Source organism: Daktulosphaira vitifoliae, unplaced genomic scaffold (assembly GCF_025091365.1).
Source record: "Daktulosphaira vitifoliae isolate Bord-2020 unplaced genomic scaffold, ASM2509136v1 Scaffold_1, whole genome shotgun sequence".
Classification (NCBI taxonomy): domain Eukaryota; kingdom Metazoa; phylum Arthropoda; class Insecta; order Hemiptera; family Phylloxeridae; genus Daktulosphaira; species Daktulosphaira vitifoliae.
In genome coordinates, this window is record NW_026099572.1 from 2,139,526 (window position 1) to 2,164,945 (window position 25,420).

Genomic DNA, 25,420 nt, shown 5'->3' on the forward strand with positions numbered 1-25,420 from the left:
CACCAATTTTTTAAAATTAAACACTATCTAAAGATTTGCATCGAAGCTTTTTTTTTTGATAGTGATTTTAATCACTGTCAGATATCATTATACTTGATCCAACTATGCCACGTCACCACTGTGCCGCGACCTTCCTTTGCTGGGTTTTTTTTTTACGTTTTTAATACTTTATTAAAACAAAATAAATTGAATTATATACTTCTGATTTATCATAGATGAGGTTAAAGTTAAGAAAATAATTTTATTCATTCTTGATTGAGATTAAACATTATATTTTAAATAATAATTATTTTCAATTTTACTAATCTTAAGTTTTTAGAGTAACGTTGTACCCTCTGTACGATAAGTTGGTATAAGTTATTTTGGGTTTGAATTCATAAACCCCATATGGCTTATAAAATTATACTACAATAATGCATTATTGTTAATATTATTTTATATCTAATTAAACGTTTCGCGTATATAATACTAAATTCATTTATTAACTTATAAATTGTTTGTGATTATTTTTGCACGGGACCTAGCAAATCCTAATAACGGTCACATTTGTATATATGTTTCAAATAATGTGCATAAATTTTATCCAAAATTTAGTAGTATTTAGACAGTCAATATGTCTTTCAAATCTTAACGCCATAGATCAATTAGTTTTGGTGGTTCCGTATATGTCTAAAAATACTTGCAAGACGAGAATTACTTCTCTTCCCTTTACAGTCAAGAGCATCTCCAGGTCAACTTTAAGATGGACGACGAATTTACAATATTTTTATCAACTAATTTGGAAATAATTTGTACAATTAAGTTTTGAATTTGAGGGTTATTCCATTTCCAAAGACTAAGACATTTTTCATTACGCTCGAAATCGTGTACCCGACCTTATTTTTATATATTAATTAATGTTACCTACCCGTGTGAGATTCAAAATAAATTGTATTAATATTCATAATACATACTAATACAATATAATAAATCTAATAGTAGTAGACGAAGAAACACTTTTTATTAAGAAACGTATTTTAACAATTGTTATTAAAAGATCCAACTTGTATCAATTTTTTATTTATTATCTTAAAATATAATAATAAACAAACAGCAGAAAATTAATTATAGCTAAGTTAAACAACAAAATGTAATACTCTTTCATTAAAAAAAAACCAGTGTAGCAATAGCAATAACATCGGTTTATGTGTTCATGAACAAATGTAAAAATTAAGTTTTCATATCGCCAAGTATATCCTGTAATATTTTAAGCGCCATTATTTTTTTAACCTGATTTAAATATGTTTTAGTAACTGCTAATGAAAGTTAATTATTTATATTTTGGATAAAAACAGAGGTTGATATACATTGTTGATTCTTAAGCAGTTCAAATCTATAAGATATTTTTAATCTGTAATTTAAATATTTACATTGTGTATTTTTCGTGTACTTTACACGCGAAAAATTTTGTACTGCGGATATTTTGTTTTTAAATATTTTTTATTTGAATGCTTGTACCGATGGCCACAATTATACTACAACGTAATAAAAAAGTGTGTATATGAGCGTGTTGTTTGTTCATTTCTTGAATATCAAATATTCGGCATGTTAAGATGTTACGGTGACATAAGTTAACAAGTTATAAGCTCTTACAGCCTACTCTTCTTTCACTTTGAGTATCAATATTTGGTTGAAGCGTCATTTACTGATGGGAAAGAGTAGGGAGGTATTACTCGAAAGCCGGCCGGCTGTCTCGTTTCCTCCTATCCCCTCGTTTTTCGTTTGTGGTGGTTAACGAAGAGGGTGTTTTTCCGTTCACTTTACCTACTCTTGTTTGGTTCACGTCACCGTCGTCATTGCACTCTGGTCACCGTTCCCGACTATCTCGCGCACCGTCCGCCGATCAATATGGCGCGCCGTTGTTGTTGTCACGCGTTGCGCCGCCGCTGTCGTGTTTGACTTCCACACGTAAAATTATTTTCACTGGCTTATTTAGCGCCACTAAATTTCCAGCCAGATTTCAGTCATCTATTTTAGCCATGACTCAATAATATTTATTTTTTTAATTGGTATGCTTTTATTTTTAATGAACCTCAAGAAATATGAAAGTACACTAAAAATGTATTTTGTACTTTATTAAGTACGACATGCATTGTACTTTTTTTATTATCACACATAATTATAAAAGGATATTTCCTTTTTTACATTTCAATTCATTTTATGAGTTATCTGTAGGTTTATTTGGATGAGATATGTATTCTGAAATAATAAAAGATTTTAAAAATTCATGTCTTATAAAATTAATATACTTATTTTATTTTGCTTTTGTTGACATCTGTTGGTAACGAACTTAGTAAAATTTTAATTAGTGATCTATAGGTAAGTTCAGTGGTATTATTTCACTTTTTCCGGGGTAAGCAAACGAACCACTTAACAATTCAATTTTTATTAATGATATATTTTTTTTTAAAAAATACCTAAGTTTCGTGGGCTTTTGTCGAGCAAAAAATGAATGTAGAAGAGATAAAAATGTCTTGATTGATGAATGGAGTGACTAAAGAAGATAGGATAAGGAACGAACGTTTAAGTGTAGCGTCAATTGTGGATAAAATGAGAAAAAATAGACTTGGATGGTTTGGTCATGTTATGAGGCGAGAAGAATCGGAAGCTGTAAGAACAGTTATAGAAATGATTGTTGAACGAAGAATAGGTAGTGGAAACCCAAAAAATAGATGGAGCGATGTTATTGAATGCGATATGATGTGTGTGTAGATGATCTGAGAAATCGTGTCAAGTGGAAGTTTAGTATAAGGGTGGTCGACCCCAAGTAGTTGGGATAAAGGCGAGGAAAAAGAAGACCCAATTTTGTTGGCTACTAAAAAAGTCATCCCCCAAATTTTAACATACATAAAAATTTTACCTGAATAGCTATTAGATCTGATATATTTCTGATATCTTGATTGATCATTTTGTTTTTAGTCAACATTTTCTAACAAAATTATGTTAGAAACTGTCGATAGTTTTTAATTATGAAGCTTAAATGCTAGTAATAATATTATTCTTAGTTATACCCAAAGTAGACATTAACTCGTTGATTAACTTAACATTTTTCAGTTAATTATATAATTAACTGAAAATAACCATCAAACTAAAATTAATAATACGATAGAAATTATTGGCTGCATACGTGGGGTTTTAAATGTAAATAATTAAATTCATACTATAATCTAGTTTATGTTTCTTGATTAAAAATGATTATACTCCTAAAGTTTGACATAATATAGACACAACATTGATGTAATATATCAATTACTTATATAATAATATTAATGTGATAGAAAAAGATTTTATTAATACGGCTTTCTCACCTGCTCTTGATTTGAGAAAAATTCTCAAATAGACTAAATAGTAGATTATGTGTATGCAATATGTACACATTAGATTATAATGGAAATTTAGATACAAATATTTATCATAGATACTAAAATGACACTATAAATTTGAGAGAGGAAGGAGTAATGTTTTGGTTCTACTATTGCTAAATTAGAAAACGAGAAAGAAAAAATATCACACTTTATTAGATCCTCAAACTAATTTAAATAGTGAATAAATTTGTTTTCAACCTATTTAAATTTATATATTTTTTTTCTATTTTTATTAATTTTAATTTTAAACTTATCAGCATTGTTTCTATTTAACTTAACTTGAATTGATTATTTCCATAAACATGACTATTTTTGGGTTGTACTAACATAGTATTATGGTAATTTTATTTCCAAATCAGCATAACCTTTGTATCAGAATGATTTATCTATTAATCGAGTTAACAGAAAATGAACCAATATGTGAATTTACAAAATTTGAGGTACAAAGCTAAAGTTTTTTTTTTATTATAATTTACACCAGGAAAATTTTGGTAAATAATTTGTATATTGAAGTTTTTTTAAAAGTCTTGGATCTTGTTAATTACCTTATGTTTAAAAATTACATGAATTATGAGGTTACACAGGGAATCCAGTTTCTGTTTAAACTTTTTTTTAGAAATTATGAGAAAAAAGGAATATAAAGTATATTGTACACTCATGAGATTTCAGAGGCTTTTTAGCATCCCTATTTTCAAATATAATATTTAAAAATGACTATTTTTACAAATATTCTAAGACTGAATATCTTTTCTTCAATTTTTGACGCCGAAATTAAACGATTTCGGTTATCTTTTTTTTTGTAAACATTCGTTGATCCTTTTTTTTTATTAATGAAAATAGAGAGATACATAAATTGGGCTATTGCTTATAATCCACAAAAATTGATTCAATTAAATTTTTTAGTCGTGATCTTTTTTTTTTGATCTTGTCTTCATGATTGTCGCAGCCCATTGACAAAATATATGTTATTTCAATACTCATATGCAATTACGTACGTTTTAGTTATTTTTAAATAATTGAAAATTATCCCATATAGTTCTTTAATTGAATTTCTCATTTAAAAAAGTTAAAACCAAAATTAAAGTTTGATAAGAATGCGTAATATGAGTATGTATAGATTAGATTACATATATATTATTTGAAACAAAATCTTGACAACATATTATATTACTAAATTGTCCATATCTACGTTTTTACTTATGACTAAAGTAAAACTAACTTTGATTTATCTGATAAAAAGGTATTCTGTCATCTTCAGTCTCACAATGTAATCATATTATATTATTAAAATTGTGTTTAATATGATAATAAAAATGAAAAATATATGTATAATTTTCAGACTAATTTTTCTTTTTTATCATTTTAATATATAATTTAAATTAATCATATAAATTATTTACAGGATGCAAGAAAAGCAGCATGTGACACTAGTTTGGCACAAGCAACCACCAGTATGGAACCGGTTGGCCGAATACAAATGCGAACGAGACGCACACTACGTGGTCATCTTGCTAAAATATACGCCATGCATTGGGGTTCAGACTCTAGGTATTTAAAAAAAAAAAAATTAATCTTAAAAAATCAAAAATTTAAATAAGCTTTATAAAATCTAAGAACTCTAAATTTAAAATAATTTTTTTAATTAGTATTGTTTAAAAATGAATTAATAAATATTTGAAATTTATAGAAACTTAGTATCAGCCTCCCAAGATGGTAAGCTCATTGTATGGGACAGTTATACAACTAACAAAGTCCATGCAATACCTTTAAGATCTAGTTGGGTAATGACATGTGCTTATGCTCCATCTGGAAGTTTTGTTGCTTGTGGTGGCTTAGACAACATATGTTCAATTTATAGGTATTTTTTTGATAAATTATTTTCAACTATTATAATATTTTAACTTTAATAATTTAATTTGGTTTTAGTTTAAAAACAAGAGAAGGTAATGTAAGAGTTAGCCGAGAACTGCCAGGGCACACAGGTTACTTATCATGTTGTAGATTCCTCGATGATAACCAAATTGTCACTAGTTCTGGAGATATGTCTTGGTAAGTTTTGTATGGTCTTTAAAATCATTATCTGTTTAATAATTTATAACTTATTTTTAATATAATCAAACAGCGCATTGTGGGACATTGAAACTGGCCAACAGTGTTCATCATTCATTGGTCATACTGGGGATGTTATGTCACTCTCAATGTCACCTGATATGCGGACATTTGTATCAGGAGCTTGTGACGCTTCTGCCAAAGTATTTATTTATTTATAAATTTATATATTAATTTAATATTTTACTTTTGAATAATATAAATCCTTTTTTAGTTATGGGATGTTCGTGATGGGACATGTAAACAAACATTCCCTGGACATGAATCTGATATTAATGCTGTTACAGTAAATACATAATTTTTTATAATTTAGAAACAAAAAGTTATTTTTTTCATTTTCTTATCAAAAAATATTTCTTTTAGTTTTTCCCAAATGGTTATGCATTTGCTACTGGCTCAGATGATGCTACTTGTCGTCTATTTGACATAAGATCAGATCAGGAACTAGCTATGTATTCTCACGATAACATAATATGTGGTATAACTTCAGTATCATTTTCAAAATCAGGAAGATTATTGTTAGCTGGTTATGATGATTTTAATTGTAATGTTTGGGATTCAATGAAGGCTGAACGTGCTGGTAATTATTTACAATATTTAATTATATATAGTTTTATCAAATAATAAAAATGGCATTAAAAAAATATTACATAAATAATATAGAATCAAAATATTATTTTATTTATATTTATTATAAAGCTTTTATATCTTTTAAATCTTTATTATAGAAAATGTTAAATACATTTTACACTTTATAAATTTCCAGTTGAAATTGTTTTTTGTCAACTAACCAACCTATCTTAAAAAAAAAAAAACAGTTTTTTAAATTATTTTTGAGAATTATGCATTTTTAAACAAATATTTCTATGTATTAATGATATATTTTAAGTGAAATGCTTAGATTTTTGAATTTCAGTTATAAAGTTGAAAATTGTGGATTTTTTACTATAATAAACATTTTTAAATATTAAGTTAGTATAAATATTGATTTATTCCCATTAATTATAAAACTTAAATCAACAACAAGATTATAGTAAATAATCTTACAGCTAAATATTACAATTAGTTTTACAAATAATTATATTTATTCAGTTTTATAGTAAATACATTTTTATCGCTATAATACAATATAGAACTAATAAGTAGACAATAGAATATTTGATATCTGAAAATGATTTCCTATTTTTTTTTTAAATATTTAATGTTTTAAGTAAGTGGAATAATTTTTATCTTTCTGATAATTCTTATCATTGCATATTTGTTTTATCATAAACATGCCATGGAAACATTGGGTACTTTCAAAAATGTTTGAATTATTACAATTTAAGTAAAATATATTTTTTTAAATCAAGAAAGTCTAATTCTATCCAGACTGGGCTAGCATTTTTTGTCAGGAGAGGACAGAAGTACCAAAGTTTCATTTATTCTTTATATTAATTATATCTTATCAATGATATAACTAAAATATTATTTAGATTCCCTGTAGTTCATAATAATATTTCTTCAAATAGTTTATTTCATTATTATTTTTTAAATCATTATTAGATATAAAAATTTAATCATATAGATAATATCTTAATTACTTCTTTTTGGGTTGTAATTGGAAATGGTAAAACAGTTCGCGAATCTTGGTTGGGAATACCTTTCCTAAGGTTTCCTTCCTTTTTTATTATTGCTAATTTTTTATTTCTCATTCTATGATTAACATTAGAAATATGATTTGATCTTGGGAATGATTATTAACACTTACTTGTATTCATCTAAAATCCAGCCCCATTTAAATGGCCATTCATCCAAAACTTTTTGTTCTTTAATACACCGAATTTTATAATTTAGATCATCTTTTACAGTTAAATTTGCATGAGCCATTTATTTATTAATTTATATTTTAACTTTTAAAGCTGTTAAACAGTATTTTAGTTTATTTGTGTTACTAAGAAATAATATTTACAAATTACCAGGTAAAAGTGGTTAGTAATGAATCATTGCCATGTACAATTTTAAAACTATTTATAAGATTCAAATAACCCAAATATAGTTAATATTTATTTAAAAATGATCCCTATTTATTTATTTCTTTGTTTTTTAATTAAAATTTTACCATGAATTTATTATTAAATGTTCAATTTACGAGGTATTAATTCCTTGAGGGTGTGGTGTAAAATATCTTATCTTAATATATTCATTTAAATATCTTTTAAGTGTTTAAAAGAATAATATATGAATATTTAATTTTTAAAAAATTAATAATCTTAATTATAAGTATAATTTATATTATTTTAGGTATTTTAGCTGGCCATGATAACCGTGTTAGCTGCTTAGGTGTTACTGAAGATGGTATGGCTGTTGCAACAGGTTCATGGGATAGCTTCTTACGTATTTGGAATTAAGTTTGATTTTTAATGATGCTAATACCAGACGATCTAAACATTTACAAAAAAAACTTTTTAAATCATAACAAATTGAAATCTACAGTAATGTACAGATCACAGTTCAAATATTATTATTTCTTAAAGGGGGACCACTCACGCATTGTATACTTTTTTGTTTTTAACAAGCTGTCTTTAAAACTATTTAATTAAATAAGAGAAAATAACACCCAACTTGAAGGTCTTCCGTCTTGTATTTTAATTCTTGAACAAATGTTCATTAATTTGTATAGGTGCTCAAAAAACAACCATAATTAAATTCAAATTGTGGTAATTCGAAACAAATTAAAATATATGAAACCGTAAATAAATAAAAATAAAAAAAGTTTAGGTACAAATTAAAAAAAACCATTAATCAATATTTATTATTTACTGTTAAAATATCAAAACATAGAATAAATTATTTCAAAATAAAAATGGGTAAAAAGTAAATTAAATTATTTAAATATATAATAATGTGTTGAGATGTATCAATGTATAACAATATTTATAATAATTAAATTGATTTATTATTATATTATATTCGTCTACATATTTTTTAAAGTGTTTAATTAAAAATAGTAAACTAGAATACTATCTTGTATACATATATTTCCTTGTAAATATTTAGTAAATAATAAAATTGTGTATATTATATTATTTTAACATTTAGTTTTTAATATGAACAACAATTATAATCTGAACTATGCGTTTATTTTTAATAATCTGACCGATTGAGATTTTTCACGAATTTCAAAATTATACTTGAGTGATGGATTTATACTTTAATGTGAAATCTATATAATGTATGTATGATGGATTTAATTTATATGTTGACAGTATAGAAAACATAATGAATTCCAAGGTTGTACATTTAGCACAATATTGTATTAAGTACTTTATCCTGTTTAAGTATGTATATTAAGTTGGAAATATGCCTCTTTAAAGATAGAATATATAAAATTATTATAACACCACGGACGGCCTTCATTAGGGTTGTAATAATTAATTAAAACATAAATTTAAATTTAACTCTCATCTTTTTTCTGTTAATTATTACTATATATAAATTATTTTATTTTTATTTTAAAGTGCACATACTGTATAACCTTTTTTCTATTTTATGAAAACATTTTTTTAAACTGTTAACAACATATGGGCGTGAGTTTTTTTTTAATTATCAAAGATTGATTACTAGTGTTAAATTAAAAATTATATTTACACTATTGTTACTTTATATAAACCACTATGCTATTGAATCAAACACTCCCTAATTGTTGCCAAATGTCATGGGTAAACATTTTTGTACAATCAATTTTAATTACATGTTAGCGCAATATTCATTCTAAACTAAATACTGTTTAATTTGTTTTAAATAATAAAAATATATGTAACATAAATTTCTCAGAAATCATATTAGTATGTAATTGAAAAATGATTAATATCAGTTATTATCAATTTACCATCTCTTTATCTTTTTTTAATGACTAAATTAAACTAATATCAATCAAATTTAATTTAATATCTGTTCTTTGTTTTTGTTTGAGTATAGATTATTTTTAAGGTTATTTTGTCAAAAACTAATTTAAATTTAAACTTAATTTCAGTCGTCTATTACTCAAAATTCATAAAAAACCATATGTTTACTTAATTTAATTACATATTTTCTGGTTGATAAGTAATTATTTGTATTCATCATGTAATGATTTTTCCAAAGACTTATAATGTTGGTTTCTAAAATTAATTTTATTATTACATTATTATGCAAAGCGTCTATGTTGTGTAATGCATTAACTCTTATTTAATATGTCAACACAAATTTTTTCTAATTTATTTAAAATATATGTAAAATAAAATTCGTGAATATGCAAACTGAAGAAAAGTATCAGTTATGCTTTTGTTTAGCTTTAATGACTAACAATTAAGTATTTTTACATAAATGTCTATTTATTTATATGCATGTATATTTATACATTTTATATATGTACATGTGTATTGGTAAAACTATTAATAGATTGTACAAATTATCACATTTAGAGAATAATTTTTTGCTTAACTAAACATTTTGTAAAAATTTTAATACATCCAGTACTTAGAAAATCAAATAAATTATTATAATGATTTTGTGTTTTACTTTTATTTTGTTAATTTTTGAGTGTGTGTTGCAGTCATTTTTATGAATTTTTCTATAGTTCATTTATTTTATAACTAAAAAATTATCAATAGGTTTACAACATACCATCTAAAATTATTGTGTATATATATATATATATAATATAAATTACATACTTTACAATTATAATTATGATTTTATTTCGGCAACAGTTTGATGTCACTCACTGTATAATATTAGATACTTTACTATAATTATAAAATTAATATTTATAAAATATTACAACTTAGGTCTTGATTAAATATAAGGTCTTAAAATTATTGTTGTACGATAAAATTAAGTAAATAAAAAATAAAATACAATGCAGTAAATGAATATCGCTGTTTTTGTCGAATTTCTAATCATATTAACTATAAGTTATCATTAATAATTTTAATTTATTGCCAAAAGGAAAAACACTAAAACCAAGTAGTTTATAGTGTCTTGAATTTTTGTTATTTCCTTTTTTTTATTGCTATTGCGTTTATTTATTATTATAATTATTATTTTTTAATATAAGTGTAATAAGTTTGTCATTGGTCAAAATGAAATAAATATTTAACATATTCAAAAATTGTGTTCTTTTTTTTATACTAGACTTACTAAAAATTATTAAGTAAAGATTCAACTATCTAAAATAATATCTTCATAAAAATTTAACTTATACAAATGTTAATTATATTTGAGAAAAGAAAATATTTTCATTTATATATTAATTGTGTAATGAAATAATTAGACAATTATCTATATACATATATATATATATATATCAATGTTGAAAGAATTTCTTTTTAAATGTCAATTTTTAATTTAATTTTATTAAAATTATTTTAAAAATATTAATATAAAACAAGAAATATATAAAAAATATTTAACTTAAAAAGGCACAAAATAAAAATGACTAAAAAAACGTATTTTGTAAACAATGTTTCCATTATAAACAACACATGGCAGTATGTTAGTGTACTTTTATATGCATTCTGACCGTAAAAACCACCTTATATACCCCTAGTGTCGTTATCATTATGTAATATTACTTTAGCCAGTTTACACAAGTTTAATAATGAATTTATCAGTTGGTCAAGATCGCCATTAATTAAATTGTTTTTATTTTTAAACATTTCTATTGCCTTCCTTATATTAAGTTCTTTGTAATTATTTACGTTTATAATTAATTTTATGGTTTTAATAGAGTGATTATGTGTCAATAAATGTTCAGCCACCGGAGATTTATCTACTTCTTGATTTTTAATATTTCTTAAGTGTTCTTTAAACCTGACCCCTATATTTCTTTTTGTTTGTCCTACGTAATATTTATTACAACTTTCACATTGTATTTTATAAATGCCCGATTTCCTCCCTTTTACTTTGAGGTTACCTAATAAATCTCTTAAATTATTACTTTTAGGTGTTACTTAATTGATATCAAAATTCTTAAAAATTCTAGCTAATCCATTTCAAATGCCCTGATAATATAAAATAGATTTAATTACTTATTTTCCCCATGCTAGAGAGTGTACTATACAATTCATTAATGATTTCAGAATATGATTAGATACCTTTATATTTAGAGATGAGGATCACTTAAAAAGTAATATTTTTAGCTTGTTATTTTTGTTAATTTTTTTTTTGAAAAGCTTTTAGTAGTCTTTGAAAACATGAAAACTATTATTACTGTATTAAATACATAAAATTTACTCAACAACATTTACAAGGTGTTGGTTTAATGTGTATCACGAGTAGTAAGGTGATATTCAGTAGGATCTTAAATAGCAAAATCAAAAACTAAAATTTTCAATGAATGTGGGTTTTTCTGATTCTTTCACTCCAAATTTTTAAATAAAAAATAAATGTGATCACAGTATTTATCACATAATTCTTATACAATTTAATTGATCATTTGATTTCGCATATTCTCTTAAACTATGAACTCAAAATTGAAAAAAATGTCACTTGAGTATTACCTACCAAATCGTATTGAAATTTCATCGGTGTCCCATGATGTATTATATTTTTAATTTAGATGATTGCTTAACAAGAAAAAGTGGAAATCCACGGATAATATGATATTTTTTTTATTTAATAAGTTCATTTCGTATTTTATTATTTATTCAAACCGGTTATACTTTTTCCCATTAAAACTGTACTTGATATGAACTACAAAATTTATAATTTTTTTCTTTAATTTTTTAATAATTAGAGTTGTCATCCTTCTCTCTGCTAACGGAGTTACCATCCATTCCGGAGTTCCATGGTTAAGAAACCACCCATAAGGGATAGGAAGACCTTTATGGCCTTTTAGTGGGCTGCAAAAATCGTAATAATAATGTTGAATTTTTTTTAATTACATAAATTTTATTTGTTATGTTAAAATTGTATACTAAAAATCTATTAATTATTCAAAAAAGAAAGTAACGTAAAATATTTGTCATTTTCGTGACTCACTTGTCAAATAAATGTTAATAACAGCACTAACAATTAAGTTTTTCTTATTTGTATTATTACTATTTAAAATGTTAATTTTTGTAGATATAAACCCGTTTAGTTATACATATTTTTTAATACAATTTTAAAATTTAAATATATAATTTTGATATTATTTGTTATTGATAATTGTAAATCAGTGGCGTATACAGAAATTAAATTGGGAGGGTTTGAAATTTAAAGAAAATTAGATGTGACACTGCCCATATTGTTCGCTCACAAAAATTCCTGTTTTCGATTACTTTATTGTGGAAATATTTCTAGTATGATATGATCTTTTTTATTATTATTATTTATTGTTTATCATCCAAAACTATCGCTTAGCTTATAAATTTTGAGAGGAATTCAACCAATATTGCGTATGCCAGTGTTGTAAACAAATCCTTTAAAGAAAAATTAAAAAGTGTTGTACGGTCAGGTGTTGAAACAAGTTAGGGTACGTAATAAAATGATAAATCCAAGAAAAGGCTTCATTAATATTTCAATTAAGTTTAACAATTTCATGTAAATTTAGATATTTCTTAAAAATGATAAACTACAAGACGTTACGGCTCATATATATTATTTCGCATAATAGTAAAAATGTATGATTACTCAGTGGTTAAAGTGGAAAATGAGGAGTGAAATGAAATGAATATTAAACAAAACATCACAAAGTCAGTATTAAAATTTTAATTATTAAACTATAACAGAAACAAGTTTTGAAAATATCACCTTTTCAGCATCGTATCGAAGCTAATATTGACAGTAACCAATATAGGTATCTACATACAAAAAAATGAAATGTCAAATATAGTAATATAATTTATAAAGTATTCAACAAATTAAAAATATATCAACAACCTTGGTAGGTCTATTAATATAACAAATGTTTACATCATCTTAAATTTTTATTTCTATAACTTTATAACCCTTAATATAATAAGTCTCTTTAGCTTCACATGTAGTCATACATATTAATTACATTTTTTAAGCTTACATTAAAGAATTAATTAATTAAACTTTTGAATAATACAAAAACAAACAAGTACTTATATTACCATTGTCGTATCATAAAATTCTCATCAATTTTATAATTTAAGTTTTACAATTATTTTAGCTTTGATGCGAAGCTGAGAAGGTATTGGTTTTACTATAATGTGTTTTTTGTTTCTTACCACTTTTTCTCAGCTTTTACCAAACCGATTTCTTTCAACGATATGTCAAAAGATCACAAATCGTATCTAGTCGAAGACATTACCCTCAAAAATTGAACAATTTCCCTCGTTTCCCGTAAATGGGGGAAATCTCTAAAAAAGTCACAAATTTAAAAATCATAATTTTCGAAATTTTTTTTACTTAAAACTGCCGTAACTTTTTCAAAAATGAACTAATCAATATAATTTTTTTTTATAGATGCTTGATGTCTTTTCTTATTATTTTATAAATTTTTTTATAAATCTGACCCTTTACCTGCCTACAGGGAGGATTCAAAATGTCAACTTTTTCATAAAAAATTTACTTTTACACTTAACTTTTGAAAGTGTTCCGGAAAGTCTGACACTTTTATATATATCTTAAATTAAAGCTAATATAATGAACTTTATTATGGAAAAAAAAAATGTCGAACTTTATTTTGTTTTCACGGTGAAAATGGCTACCAAATGCTATTTTTGTGTGAAAATTCTCGATTTTATTTTTTACATTTTTAACTTTATAATGCTATAACTTATTGACAAGTGTATGGATCAACACAATTTTTTTAAGAGAAATAATATTATATCCCTTTTTCATTTGTCATACTTTATCTTAATCAGGATATAAATAAGGAAATAGGAGATCATGTAGCTTTTTGGAATAATGCACCAATTTTTAAAATTAAACACTGTCTAAAGATTTGCATCGAAGCGTTTTTTTTGATAGTGATTTTAATCGCTGTAAGATATCATTATACTTGACCCAACTATGCCACGTCACCACTGTGCTGGGTTTTTTTTAACAATTTTGAAATGTTGACACATTTGAATAATTTTTTTATATTATTGTTTTTCACTCTTCAGTGCTTAAAATTAAAGCGTCACCCCGGAATTTTGGGATTCGACTTAAAGGGGACGCTAGATTGAACTTCAAATAAGAAAGAGGACTCCGTCACCCTCACTTTAACCACTGTGTTCACCATAATTTATAGCAAATAATATTAACAATGATTCCTTCATGTATCATCGCTGTTTACACTATACTAACTGTGCATACTTCAGTTAAATGAAAAGTTTATTCTATACAGTGGCGCAGATCCTTATATAAATGTATTGTAGTTGCAATACATGTATAAGTTAGGCGATACCTAAAAACATAATTATCCTAATGAATGTCGGTAATTTCAGAGAATAACTTCATCAGCATTATTAAAACAAGTAACGACTGACGGTATTCACTAATTTAATAAATATAGTATATTTATGATAGAATTATAAAAGCTTTTAAAAATAACTATGTTATATATGGTAAAAGTGAAATAAATTTAAGTCATTGATTTACATTTACATAATAATACTGAAATTAATCTCGGATTTTTATGAAAACGTTTGTTTTTTTATACGCTTTGCTTATATTAAGCAAACATTTAAAGAGTTGTAAGTACCTTATTTACTAAAAACATGTATAATTTATAATAAAATTTTTTTCTTCTGGTGATTTTTTAAACCATATTGTCCAATTTTCAACTCAAAAGTAAAGGCAATAGGTAAAATCTGAAAATTTTCCCTGAAAAAAGGTTAATTTTTTTTTGGTTTACTTTTATATGTAAATTAACAATTTTAGGGGATGAGGCAAAAGATTTTTTGAAATAAAATAATGACATCCTAATGTATATAAGAAAATCTAAATTAGACAATAGTATTAAATATGAAAACCACTAACGGAATCGATTAAAGATGAAATTCGCTCTCACCAATACATTAAGTTTAAATAGTTTCCTGGCCTTATTATCACAGACAATGTAGTCTGTGCTACGGTTAAAAAAAAAAGTATTTTTACTAAATTTACAACGTAGATAAGATATCTTCTCTGCATCGCAGACTATATGAACATAGTCTGCGCTAATCCTTACTTTTTGTTTGTTGTGCTCCATTATCATTATGACTACCGTTATTATTATCACATTATTTTTATTTTGTATAATTATTGAGAATAATTACTAAGTTTACTGTAATTTTAATTTTAATTTATTATCTTTTAGAAGTTATACCAAATATAAATGAAATTAATAAAATAATCTTGCAGTGCGTACAATTATTTATTTAACCAACCGTATCGTATAAATATTTAGTACCTACAGACAATTCCTTGAAAAATGTGTTTTTAAGTAATTTTCTAACATTTACATAATTTGTATTGTATTGTTTAAGATAAATTAATAAATATGTCATCTTTAAATAGTAAGTAAATTAATTTCTCCAAATATTTTTCTTAAGGTATTTAATTTATTTATATAGATGTTTATTTATTTTAGCATCTAATCTATCAACAGATCAATTAGATTTAAGCAAAGATAAAATAAAGACTCCTAAATCTAAAGACATGCACTTACCTATATCTAGAGTTAGAACAATTATGAAAAGTACTCCGGATATTGAAAATATTGGACTTCCTTCTTTACATGTTGTTACTAAAGCTACAGTAAGTATTTCAGTAATCTATTTTTTAAACAATATCTTATTTAAATTATTAATTATATAATTATCTTCTTGTTTATTATTATTATTGTTTATATATTTATATATATTCTTACTTAACTATAGAATATTATGAACAATATACGTTATATTACACTAACTTAATCATTAAGGTATTACATTTTTCTAATAAAATCGCAATAAATTAAGTAAAATATTAAAGTAAACATATATAAATATAGTGAAAATAAAATTAAAATAACAGCAAATAATTAAAAAATACTTCTGAACTGACCAAAAATTAGATTAAAAAAATTTATTTTGAAGCCTAAAATACATAAGAAATATGAGTTTATGAATTACTAATATAAAAATATTTTTTTCTTTATTTTTTATTATATTTAGCTTAAAATATAATATTAAACTAAATATCAGAAAAATTATAAAACTGAAAAATCTAGTTCCTGAGATTATTATCCCAGATCCTTCATTGAACAGTCAATATTTCTTGTGTTTTATAAGATTTGTTAAAAGATTTCTTACGCAATCATCAGTTTCTCAAATTTATGTTTTTTTTTATGTATATATAAAGCACGATAAAATAATATTAAACTTTTTTGCATTTCCTATTAGTTGAATACTAAAATTATAGATACAAAATATAAACTATATATATATGAAATAGCTTTTTAAAAAACTAGGGAATTTATTTAAGTATAATTAAATTACCATTGGTTTTTTTCACATTCTTCAATTATTGAGAGCTTATTACAACTTTTAGGGGGTATAAATTTTTAATTTTTAATACTACTATAAAAATTATTTATTTTTGAATATTAACTATAATAATTGAGACATAGACATTGGAAAGGTACCGAATTAAAAAAAAAAAAAAATGTTTGTTTTTATGGAAAATATAATAAATATATATCCTTATAGTCTAGTGGAAAAATTATATTAAACTTAAGTGTAGAAAAAAATTATTTTAAAAACTAAAGACTCATGTCATTAGTCTACATTATTTAGATTAACAGTTTTTCCCTTAACCTTTAAAATTTAATTTTTATAACTTTGTACATTTCCTATGTTATCATCTCAATTATAACCATTTTTTTTTTATGTCAACATTTTATTTTTATTTAATGTCCTTTCAAGCTTAGTGTAATGGATTTACAACTCTATCTAAAAATATAAATAATTTTTTTCTTATTTTAGGAGTTATTTATTCAGAAATTAGCACTAGATGCATTGAGAGGCCAGAGAACACAAAAAAATCTAGAATACAATGATCTTGCTAGGGCTGTAGAAGAAAATGAAAACATGTATTTTTTACGTGGTAAAAATTTATCTTTATATTTTGTTTAAAACATAAATAAGAAAAAAATGTATTAAATAATCCGTCAAGAATATTAATATAAATCTTAATGTTGTTTTATTTTTCTTAAAAAAAAAATTAATTTCAATATAGTTTACTATTTTATTAAATCTAATAAAGAATAAAATCATTTTTAATAAATAATTTAATCCTTGGGCTATTTAAATTTTTTCTAACTATATATCATATGAATCATAATTACTTTATAGAAATTGTGTGTCTAAAAATAATTGCTGTGGTTAAAACTGATAAAATTAATTTTAATTTATAGAATTAAATATAATGAAGCGTACTAAAAAAGTTATGATGGTCATTAACTAAAGTCCATGACTAAATACTTTAATACCCAGATAGTTGTTTCAAGGGCAAATTTGTAAACACTTTTTACCCACATAGCTTTCCCATTATAAATTAATATATACTAGTTGTGTGTAATATATGTAAAAAATATATATCATTCTATTGATTTTTAAATGTACTTATTTTATTTAAATATAAATCAATGTCCATAATATTACAAAAGTATAATGAAAAAGTTTTATTTTTGTTATGTTTTAAAATCAAAATATAATAAAATTATTATTGATCATTAATATTTTAAAATATTTATTTATTTTGTAGAAGTATTACCAAAAAAAATTACTATGGCAGAATACTATAAATTAGTTGGTAAAGAGTCATCTGAAGAGGGCGATGATAATGATAATAGTTCACAAACATCTCATTCTTCTTCATCAACATCACTTTCATCAGAAAACTAATAAATTACTTTAAATAACATTGTATTGTAATATGAAGTGTTCTTTATTATTGTAATATAAAACTGTTTTTTAACTTCATCTATTTACAATATTAAATACAAACTCAATTAATTATTTTTTGTAGTATATTTATTGTCTATTATCTAAATTTTTTTCTCTAAATCTTTTTACAAATATAATTTTTGAATTGTTTTTTACATAATTAATGATTAATTCATTATCAGATTTCATTTTTACCCCTTCACAACTTAACCAGTAAGTTTTCCAGATATTTCGCCAGCTTATAGTTGTCTTCTCTCCCGATCTTTGCAAATGTAGTGACATTTTACGTTCAATACTTTTTTTTAAATCTGAAATTTTTGCTCCTTTTTGTTGAATCTATCAAGAGTTAAATTTTGTAAAAATTAGAATTTAGTTAATAATTTTTCCTCGAGGTAGATACATTTTCTGAAGGAGGATGAAAATTTAATAAGATTTTAATATAATTAAATTTAATGTATGATATATTTTGCCTGACTTTTAAGTAAGCATTTTAATGCCCTGCAGTATGAACATGATTTGCTCCTCACATAATGAATAGCTATAGTAGCAAGTGTTGCTACCATAGACGAAATTTAATTAATACTTTAATTTGATTTAATATGTCGTTAAATATAAATGATTATAATATTTGTGGTTTATTAATCACAATTATGATAATTAAAATTGACATTTTGGGAGGGATCAATACCGATAAGTCATTCATATTTATTTTCCCAGGTCGCCTTATTTAGCGGTCAACAATATAAATTATTGGTTGTGGACACCGTTATGTTAAAAAAAGGATAAACCTTCCCTTAAAAAAATGAAATAAGTTTTAATTGTTATTAAATATAAATATTTTTAGCAAAAGATTTTACATATATTAGTGTCTATCCAATAAGCTTATTGAAAGAGGACTTTTAAAATATCTCCCTCCCCCGAAAAAGTATATCCTAGCTAATTATGGAAATGAATGTTAAAGGAAAAGAGGTAAAGGAAGACCAAAAAAGATATGAAGGAATGTTATTTATTGAATGCAATATGAGGCGGCTGATGTATGTGAAGATTATGTGGGAAATCTAAATAATTTATTGATAATAATTTTGTTCTAGGTTACATAATGAACGAATTAATATACATTTATAAATTTAGTTTTAGACACTTTGAAGGAATCCAAGTTTGTGTAACTTAATTGTAGGAATATCTAGTAGCATAGAAATTTTGTTTGTTTTAAGGGCAAGTGCGCCAGAAAGAATTAAAAAAATTTTTTTTTCAAAATAATACTTACTACTATTGGTACAATAATTCCGTCAAAACGTTCTAAGTAAATTGTTATAGCTTGTCCGTATTGTACAGCTATTTGCAACGCCACTTCATCTAACGTTACATTATTGGGTAAATCACCCAATACGCTATCTGAGTCTAATACCTCATTCAATACTTCAGCCGTGAGATATTTTAATGCTTTATGATTTATTTTTTGAACTTCAACATTATTTAATGTTTGTAAAACTGAATCAAAATTTTCATTACTGCCGGATTCTGAAATTTTTAGACGATAATCAATGAATTTTAATTAATAGTTTTATATTAAGTAATTATATAAGTAGACAATTTAATTAATATAGCTATAGAATGATCAGCAAGAATTATTAGAAATTACACATATGAAGTGTACATAACACGCTCAGCATGAGGGTTACAAGTGAAATTTTAAACAATGATTGACGATTATGCAGGTCCAATGTGACACATTGATAAATTATATAAACTAAAGAGTTTTCTTCGTAAATTAATATTATAAAAACTGACAGTTATTAATTGAATTTAATGCAGTAACTAGAATTAAAATTATTTTTTATTACAGAATGCTATATTTATTTAGCATATATGCACTGTTTTTGTAGCTTATAGCTTTTAATATTATTTTGAAATATTTTTCTACGTGTTTGAGTTAAGGGGTCAAACAAGTAGAAATTTATTTGAAAAAGTATTATAAACATTTCAGGACTCTAAATGAATATTATTATATGTTGCGATTAATAGTCATACTTATTTTAGATTATTTAGAAGTATGCGGTACAAGATTAATAAATCATTTTTTCAATCAACACGAATGGCCTCAACCAAAAATCATTGGAGGATATTCTACTCCATATGGAGCATATCCATGGCAAGTAAGTACATCATTTTTACACCATAAGTTGAGATATAATATATCTGTTACTATTTATTTTATATTCTACTATGTTACATTTTACTAAATATTATTACAATAAACTATTTTTCATATAAAACGAATAAAACAAGAAATTTTATATATATCTTACTTTAAAATTTCGTGGGGTGATGAATACCCCCGTATGAGAGTCAGATAGCTAATATTTAAACTTATATTTAATTCTATTACCACCGAATAATAATTATACTTCATTATTATAATTTTTATTAGTAATTGTTATTAAATGTATAAAAATGTCATCATAGACATATGCGTATAGTTTCTATGTAAATTAAAAATTTTAAGCATATTTAATATATTAATGTATTGTCAGTATAACAAAAATTAAAAAAAGAGATAGCAAACATAAAATTTTGATATAAAAATAATAAGATTATTGTAATATTTAAGTTCTCTTAAAGAGTTTTATGATCTAATAAAATTATATCATATAACTTAACATAAATAAAATAATTTTTATACCAATAAAAATTATTAGTACATATGCTAAATTGTAGTCTCCAGATAGCTGTAGTTAATTGTACATTGACCGTATGTTATTAATTATGAAAATTTTACCTTAAGGCAAACCAAATAAAAGGGATAGTAAAGTAGTTGTAGTTGCAAAAAGCATATCCTATTAGAAGTGGAACAAGATGTAAGTTCCATCTATGTAATTAATTTTTTTATGGATCCAATTTAAATTAACCCCCCAAAATTTTATTTTTAGCCAAGTGTATTTATATGAATTAACCAGTGTTTTTAATGCTAACATAAAAAAAATCTCGTTTCATTTGAAAATGATCAACTATTTATTAAGTTCTTTAAAAAATGATAAAATTAATTAATTTATACATAAAACGGTGAAAAAAGAAGATTTGGCATAAGTAGCTACAAATGATTAAAGCATAAACAATGGATAGGAACTTCAAAAACAAAGCAAGTATCGTTGTAGGTATTTTGCTGAGTTGTTACTATCCATAAAAATCTTCTGGTAAATTATTAAATTTCAAGAAATACTTTCAAATTTTGAACATCTTTTTTTATTTACTTTATATTTAGTATGTACCTATTTTATTTGTCATAGGTATATATGTGATGAATAGTAAAGAAATTGTAATAATTATTCATTCGAAGAATGCACCCAAGTGGAAATAAAATAAAATTTTGGAGGAGATAATGAAATATTTTATTATCTCTCCTCACTCTAAAAATGTCTTTAAACAACAATTCAAATTTTTTGGGGCACCTTAGCTCCACCTTTACTTAATAAAAAATAATTTAATTTTCTTTCTTATTTATATACTAGGTGGAGTTACAAGCTAATATAGGAGGATGGGAACATCACTGTGGAGGAGCACTTGTATCAGAAACAATTGCATTAACAGCTGCTCATTGTTTGAAAAATTTAAAAAAATCACAGTTACGCATTCTTGTAGGAAAACATAATTTATCAAAAAATGATAAACATGAAAAAACATACAAAATCCAAAAAATATTAGTACATCCCGATTTCAGAAAAGGTAAATATCATGATTGGTTTAATTTATTTTATAAATTTAAATATTTCTTTAGAGCCCACTTAATTGAAAGTATGACTTGTTCAATTTTTTGAATAAATTGAACAAGAGTGTCCACATGGAGGGATAATAAACTAACTTACCATAAATCATACATAAAGAGTGACTTTTTTTTAACACTAGCTATTAAATTTATCTTAAAAATAATTATTTTTGGTAATCTTTAGTATCATATATTTCTTGATTGATTATTAATGGCTTTTTTAATTCATCCTCTTATAAGGCTATTAAATTAATTTTTTTAAATCCCTATCTATGAAAAGAATTTTGATTCTTAAATTTAAATCAGACAATATTTTTGTTTGCTAGTAATTTTCAATGGGTTCATCTTGAATTTTAGTATATTATTAGCAAAAAAAAATTATAAAAAGTGTATGAAATTGTAACCAAAGGCAGTTTAAATGAATCTAAGAGTGAAGAGTCCAGAAATCAATATACCAAGTATACTCTGATATTTATACATGTGTTAGAAATATATATTATTTTTGTAGATCCTTTACAGGAAAATGTTAAAAATCAACCTATGATTATTTATCACTTCTCCCCCCTAAAAAAACTCCTTAGAGTCGAGAATTATTTTAACAATAGGATAAATAACATTTTTCTTTTTATAATTAATAATTTTGTTCATCATTTTCCTTTTAAGTACATTTTCTCCATAAGTTAAAGAAAAAAGTTATTTTTTCAAATGCATTAGTTTTGAAATTATCTGTTAAAATAGTAAATATATTTAGAAAATTATTTTTAGTATTTCCTTAGACTGCTTTTGGTTATAATTTCAAATATTTGTCATGATTTTTTTTGTTAATATGCTAAAATTCAAGATGAACCATTTGAAAATTACTAGCAAAAGAAAATATCATCTAACATAAATTTAAGGATCAATATTCATTTTATAGGTAGGCATTTAAAAAAATCTCTTACTACAATTGTGCAAGTATTTTTAATATACAATTAAATAATTTTCATATAAAAAAATTTATACACAGATGGGCCTCATAGCCATGATATTGCAGTACTAAAATTACATTCAGCCAATAGCAAAGGAGTTAGATTTGATTCACATGTTCAACCAATATGTTTACCAGAATACCATACAAATATAAATGAAGCTAACTGGTGCACAGTTACTGGTTGGGGTGCACAAAAACGTATGTATTTATTATTAGAGATTTTCTCTTTTTTCCAATATTTGGAAAAAAAAAGAAAATGTTTTAATTACATTAATTATTAATGTTAATAAACTGAGCTAATTTTTTTTTAGCAGATCTGATTTAAGTGCCTAACGTATATATATAAAATTTTATTTCAGAAGATGATATGACTAGTTTATCAAAAGTATTACAAGCAGCATCTGTACATTTAATTGATCTCGAAACGTGTCGACATGATGATATTTATGGAGGACGTCATCAATTCATATTAGATAGTATGTTATGTGCTGGTAACTTAGAAGGAGGTGTAGATGCTTGTGGAGGTGATTCTGGGGGACCTTTAGCTTGTCAAATAAATGGTAAGATTGAAACAAGTTCTAAAAATTATATGTCATCAATAATTTTTACAGAAATGTGTTTATTTTAGGAAAATTTGTACTAACGGGAGTTGTATCATGGGGTGATGGTTGTGGCAAAAAAAATAGACCAGGTGTATACACAAGAGTTTCATACTATGCAGATTGGCTAAAACAGTCAATATTCGAATTAGAAACCTAATAGAATAAAAATTAAAAAAGTATTTAATTAAGAAAAAAATTGTGAATTTTATTAACATTCATACACATTATGTAAAGGACTAATTAATTAAAATAGTTTCAAATGTAAATATGTAATATAAATATATAAATAAGATTGTTAATATTATAATAAGTCTGTTGATTTAACTTGTATAAAGATAATTCAAGTGCTAGTTATTTTTTAAATTAATAGTGGAACTAAGCAAAACGTGTTTTAATAATTAGGTAAAGTAGATTAGGCAGAACATTAATTTGTTCAAGCCAAGTCAGAAATCAAAGTTCTGTTATTTTTATGTTGGTGTTAATTAATTATTTTCTTTAAATCATTATATAAGTATTTTTAAAGTGAAAAAAAGTAAAATTATAATTTTGGTTTCACAATGAATATAAATTCTTTGAGTAATTATTTATACGAAAGTAATGTATAATAATCAAGGGATAGGCTCACTGTGCTATAAAACAAATCCATTTTGGAGTAAATTATCATCTGAGTTCACAGTTCTCCCTGTGTGTTACTTCATTAATAAATTGATTGGGGTGTCAAAAATTCAAATATTTATCTAAGTCATTCGTAATATTTTTAGAATTTATTGTGGATATCTTTTACTAATATAGGTAATTTAGTAGGTAAAAATTACTCCATGTCCCCCTGATAATTATCTCAAAGATCGCATTTGTGTTCATTAATCATATTTTTATTTAGAATTATTTTTAAGAGTCCTTTTCTTTGATACTTTTAAAAATTTTAATTTGGTGATCAAAATAAAGCTTTAGGTTTTGGATCTATTATTTTATAGCATAGTAGACCAAATTTAACTAAATTATTATTGCAACTAAATAAATTTAAAAGAATTTAAATTTTTTTTGGCAGTAAACATTTGTTTGATGTAATCTTTAAAATCAACTTTCCTAGCTCGTTCAAGTTCATCGGCTCAACCAATAAAAAAGAAATACAAAATATTGAAATGAAAAATTACATTGATACACATACAATGTAACCAGTGCTGGCCATATTAGTGAAACTTGCATGGGGCTATGAAGACTCCACAAAAACATTTGTATATCTCCTCAAATTAATTAATTTTTTTTTTAGTGTAGAAGATTGATAAAACAATTTGAGCTTCTGTTAGGTTATTTATTCAAATTTATGAAGTAGAATATAGGAGTATAGCTTCCAAAAATAGTTTTTTTAAGCTACGTTAATAGCTTGTCAAGAAAAGTTCAAGACTAAAGTTTTTGACTTGTATAATTATGTAATATTAACACTGCATAAATTATTGAGAAAGTATTAAATATTTTTAAAACAAATAAAAACATGAATGAACCTCATAGAATATTAAGATGAGTACACTTATTAGGTATAATATATTTGTTTTATTTCAGCAATTACAACTGTTTATTTTTGTCTTTAATTAGTAATTATAAATACACATTGATTAATAAACATTTTTTAATAAAAAACTATAGAACACGTTAAGAGAAAAAATTTAACCAAAATTAGCTTGTTTGTTTTACATCTT

The 25,420-nt window shown here is 24.2% G+C and overlaps 3 protein-coding genes across 7 annotated transcripts in view; all 3 read left to right on the plus strand.

Moving 5' to 3' along the window:
* LOC126893778 (guanine nucleotide-binding protein G(I)/G(S)/G(T) subunit beta-1) overlaps positions 1 to 9,057 on the plus strand; it is a 27,266-nt gene extending 18,209 nt beyond the window's left edge. For all 3 annotated transcript variants that reach the window (XM_050664268.1, XM_050664266.1, XM_050664267.1), the window contains exons 3-9: positions 4,807 to 4,952; positions 5,092 to 5,262; positions 5,331 to 5,453; positions 5,527 to 5,656; positions 5,728 to 5,799; positions 5,877 to 6,093; positions 7,797 to 9,057. In XM_050664268.1, coding sequence (XP_050520225.1) covers positions 4,807 to 4,952; positions 5,092 to 5,262; positions 5,331 to 5,453; positions 5,527 to 5,656; positions 5,728 to 5,799; positions 5,877 to 6,093; positions 7,797 to 7,903 — 966 coding nt within the window. In that variant the 3' untranslated portion in view covers positions 7,904 to 9,057. The remainder of the gene's footprint in view (positions 1 to 4,806; positions 4,953 to 5,091; positions 5,263 to 5,330; positions 5,454 to 5,526; positions 5,657 to 5,727; positions 5,800 to 5,876; positions 6,094 to 7,796) is intronic.
* A 6,612-nt stretch (positions 9,058 to 15,669) lies between these two features.
* On the plus strand, positions 15,670 to 18,460 carry LOC126893814 (chromatin accessibility complex protein 1). 2 transcript variants are annotated; one of them, XM_050664332.1, is made up of 4 exons: positions 15,670 to 15,973; positions 16,048 to 16,214; positions 17,426 to 17,546; positions 18,207 to 18,460. In XM_050664332.1, exons 1-4 carry the CDS (start codon positions 15,958 to 15,960, stop codon positions 18,344 to 18,346), a joined length of 444 nt encoding a protein of 147 aa, XP_050520289.1. In that variant the 5' UTR covers positions 15,670 to 15,957; the 3' UTR covers positions 18,347 to 18,460. The 2 variants fall into 2 exon arrangements, with proteins under 2 accessions (XP_050520289.1, XP_050520290.1); XM_050664333.1 differs by having other exon boundaries at positions 15,674 to 15,973; positions 16,031 to 16,214.
* Positions 18,461 to 19,915: 1,455 nt separating this feature from the next.
* On the plus strand, positions 19,916 to 24,426 carry LOC126893787 (prostasin-like). Of its 2 annotated transcripts, XM_050664291.1 has the most exons (6): positions 19,916 to 20,106; positions 20,429 to 20,544; positions 21,898 to 22,111; positions 23,158 to 23,319; positions 23,481 to 23,681; positions 23,750 to 24,426. In XM_050664291.1, the coding sequence occupies exons 1-6, from the start codon at positions 20,088 to 20,090 to the stop codon at positions 23,878 to 23,880; spliced, it is 843 nt and encodes a 280-aa protein (XP_050520248.1). In that variant the 5' UTR covers positions 19,916 to 20,087; the 3' UTR covers positions 23,881 to 24,426. The 2 variants fall into 2 exon arrangements, with proteins under 2 accessions (XP_050520248.1, XP_050520246.1); XM_050664289.1 differs by having other exon boundaries at positions 19,916 to 20,544; positions 23,750 to 24,425.
* Positions 24,427 to 25,420: the final 994 nt, after the last annotated feature.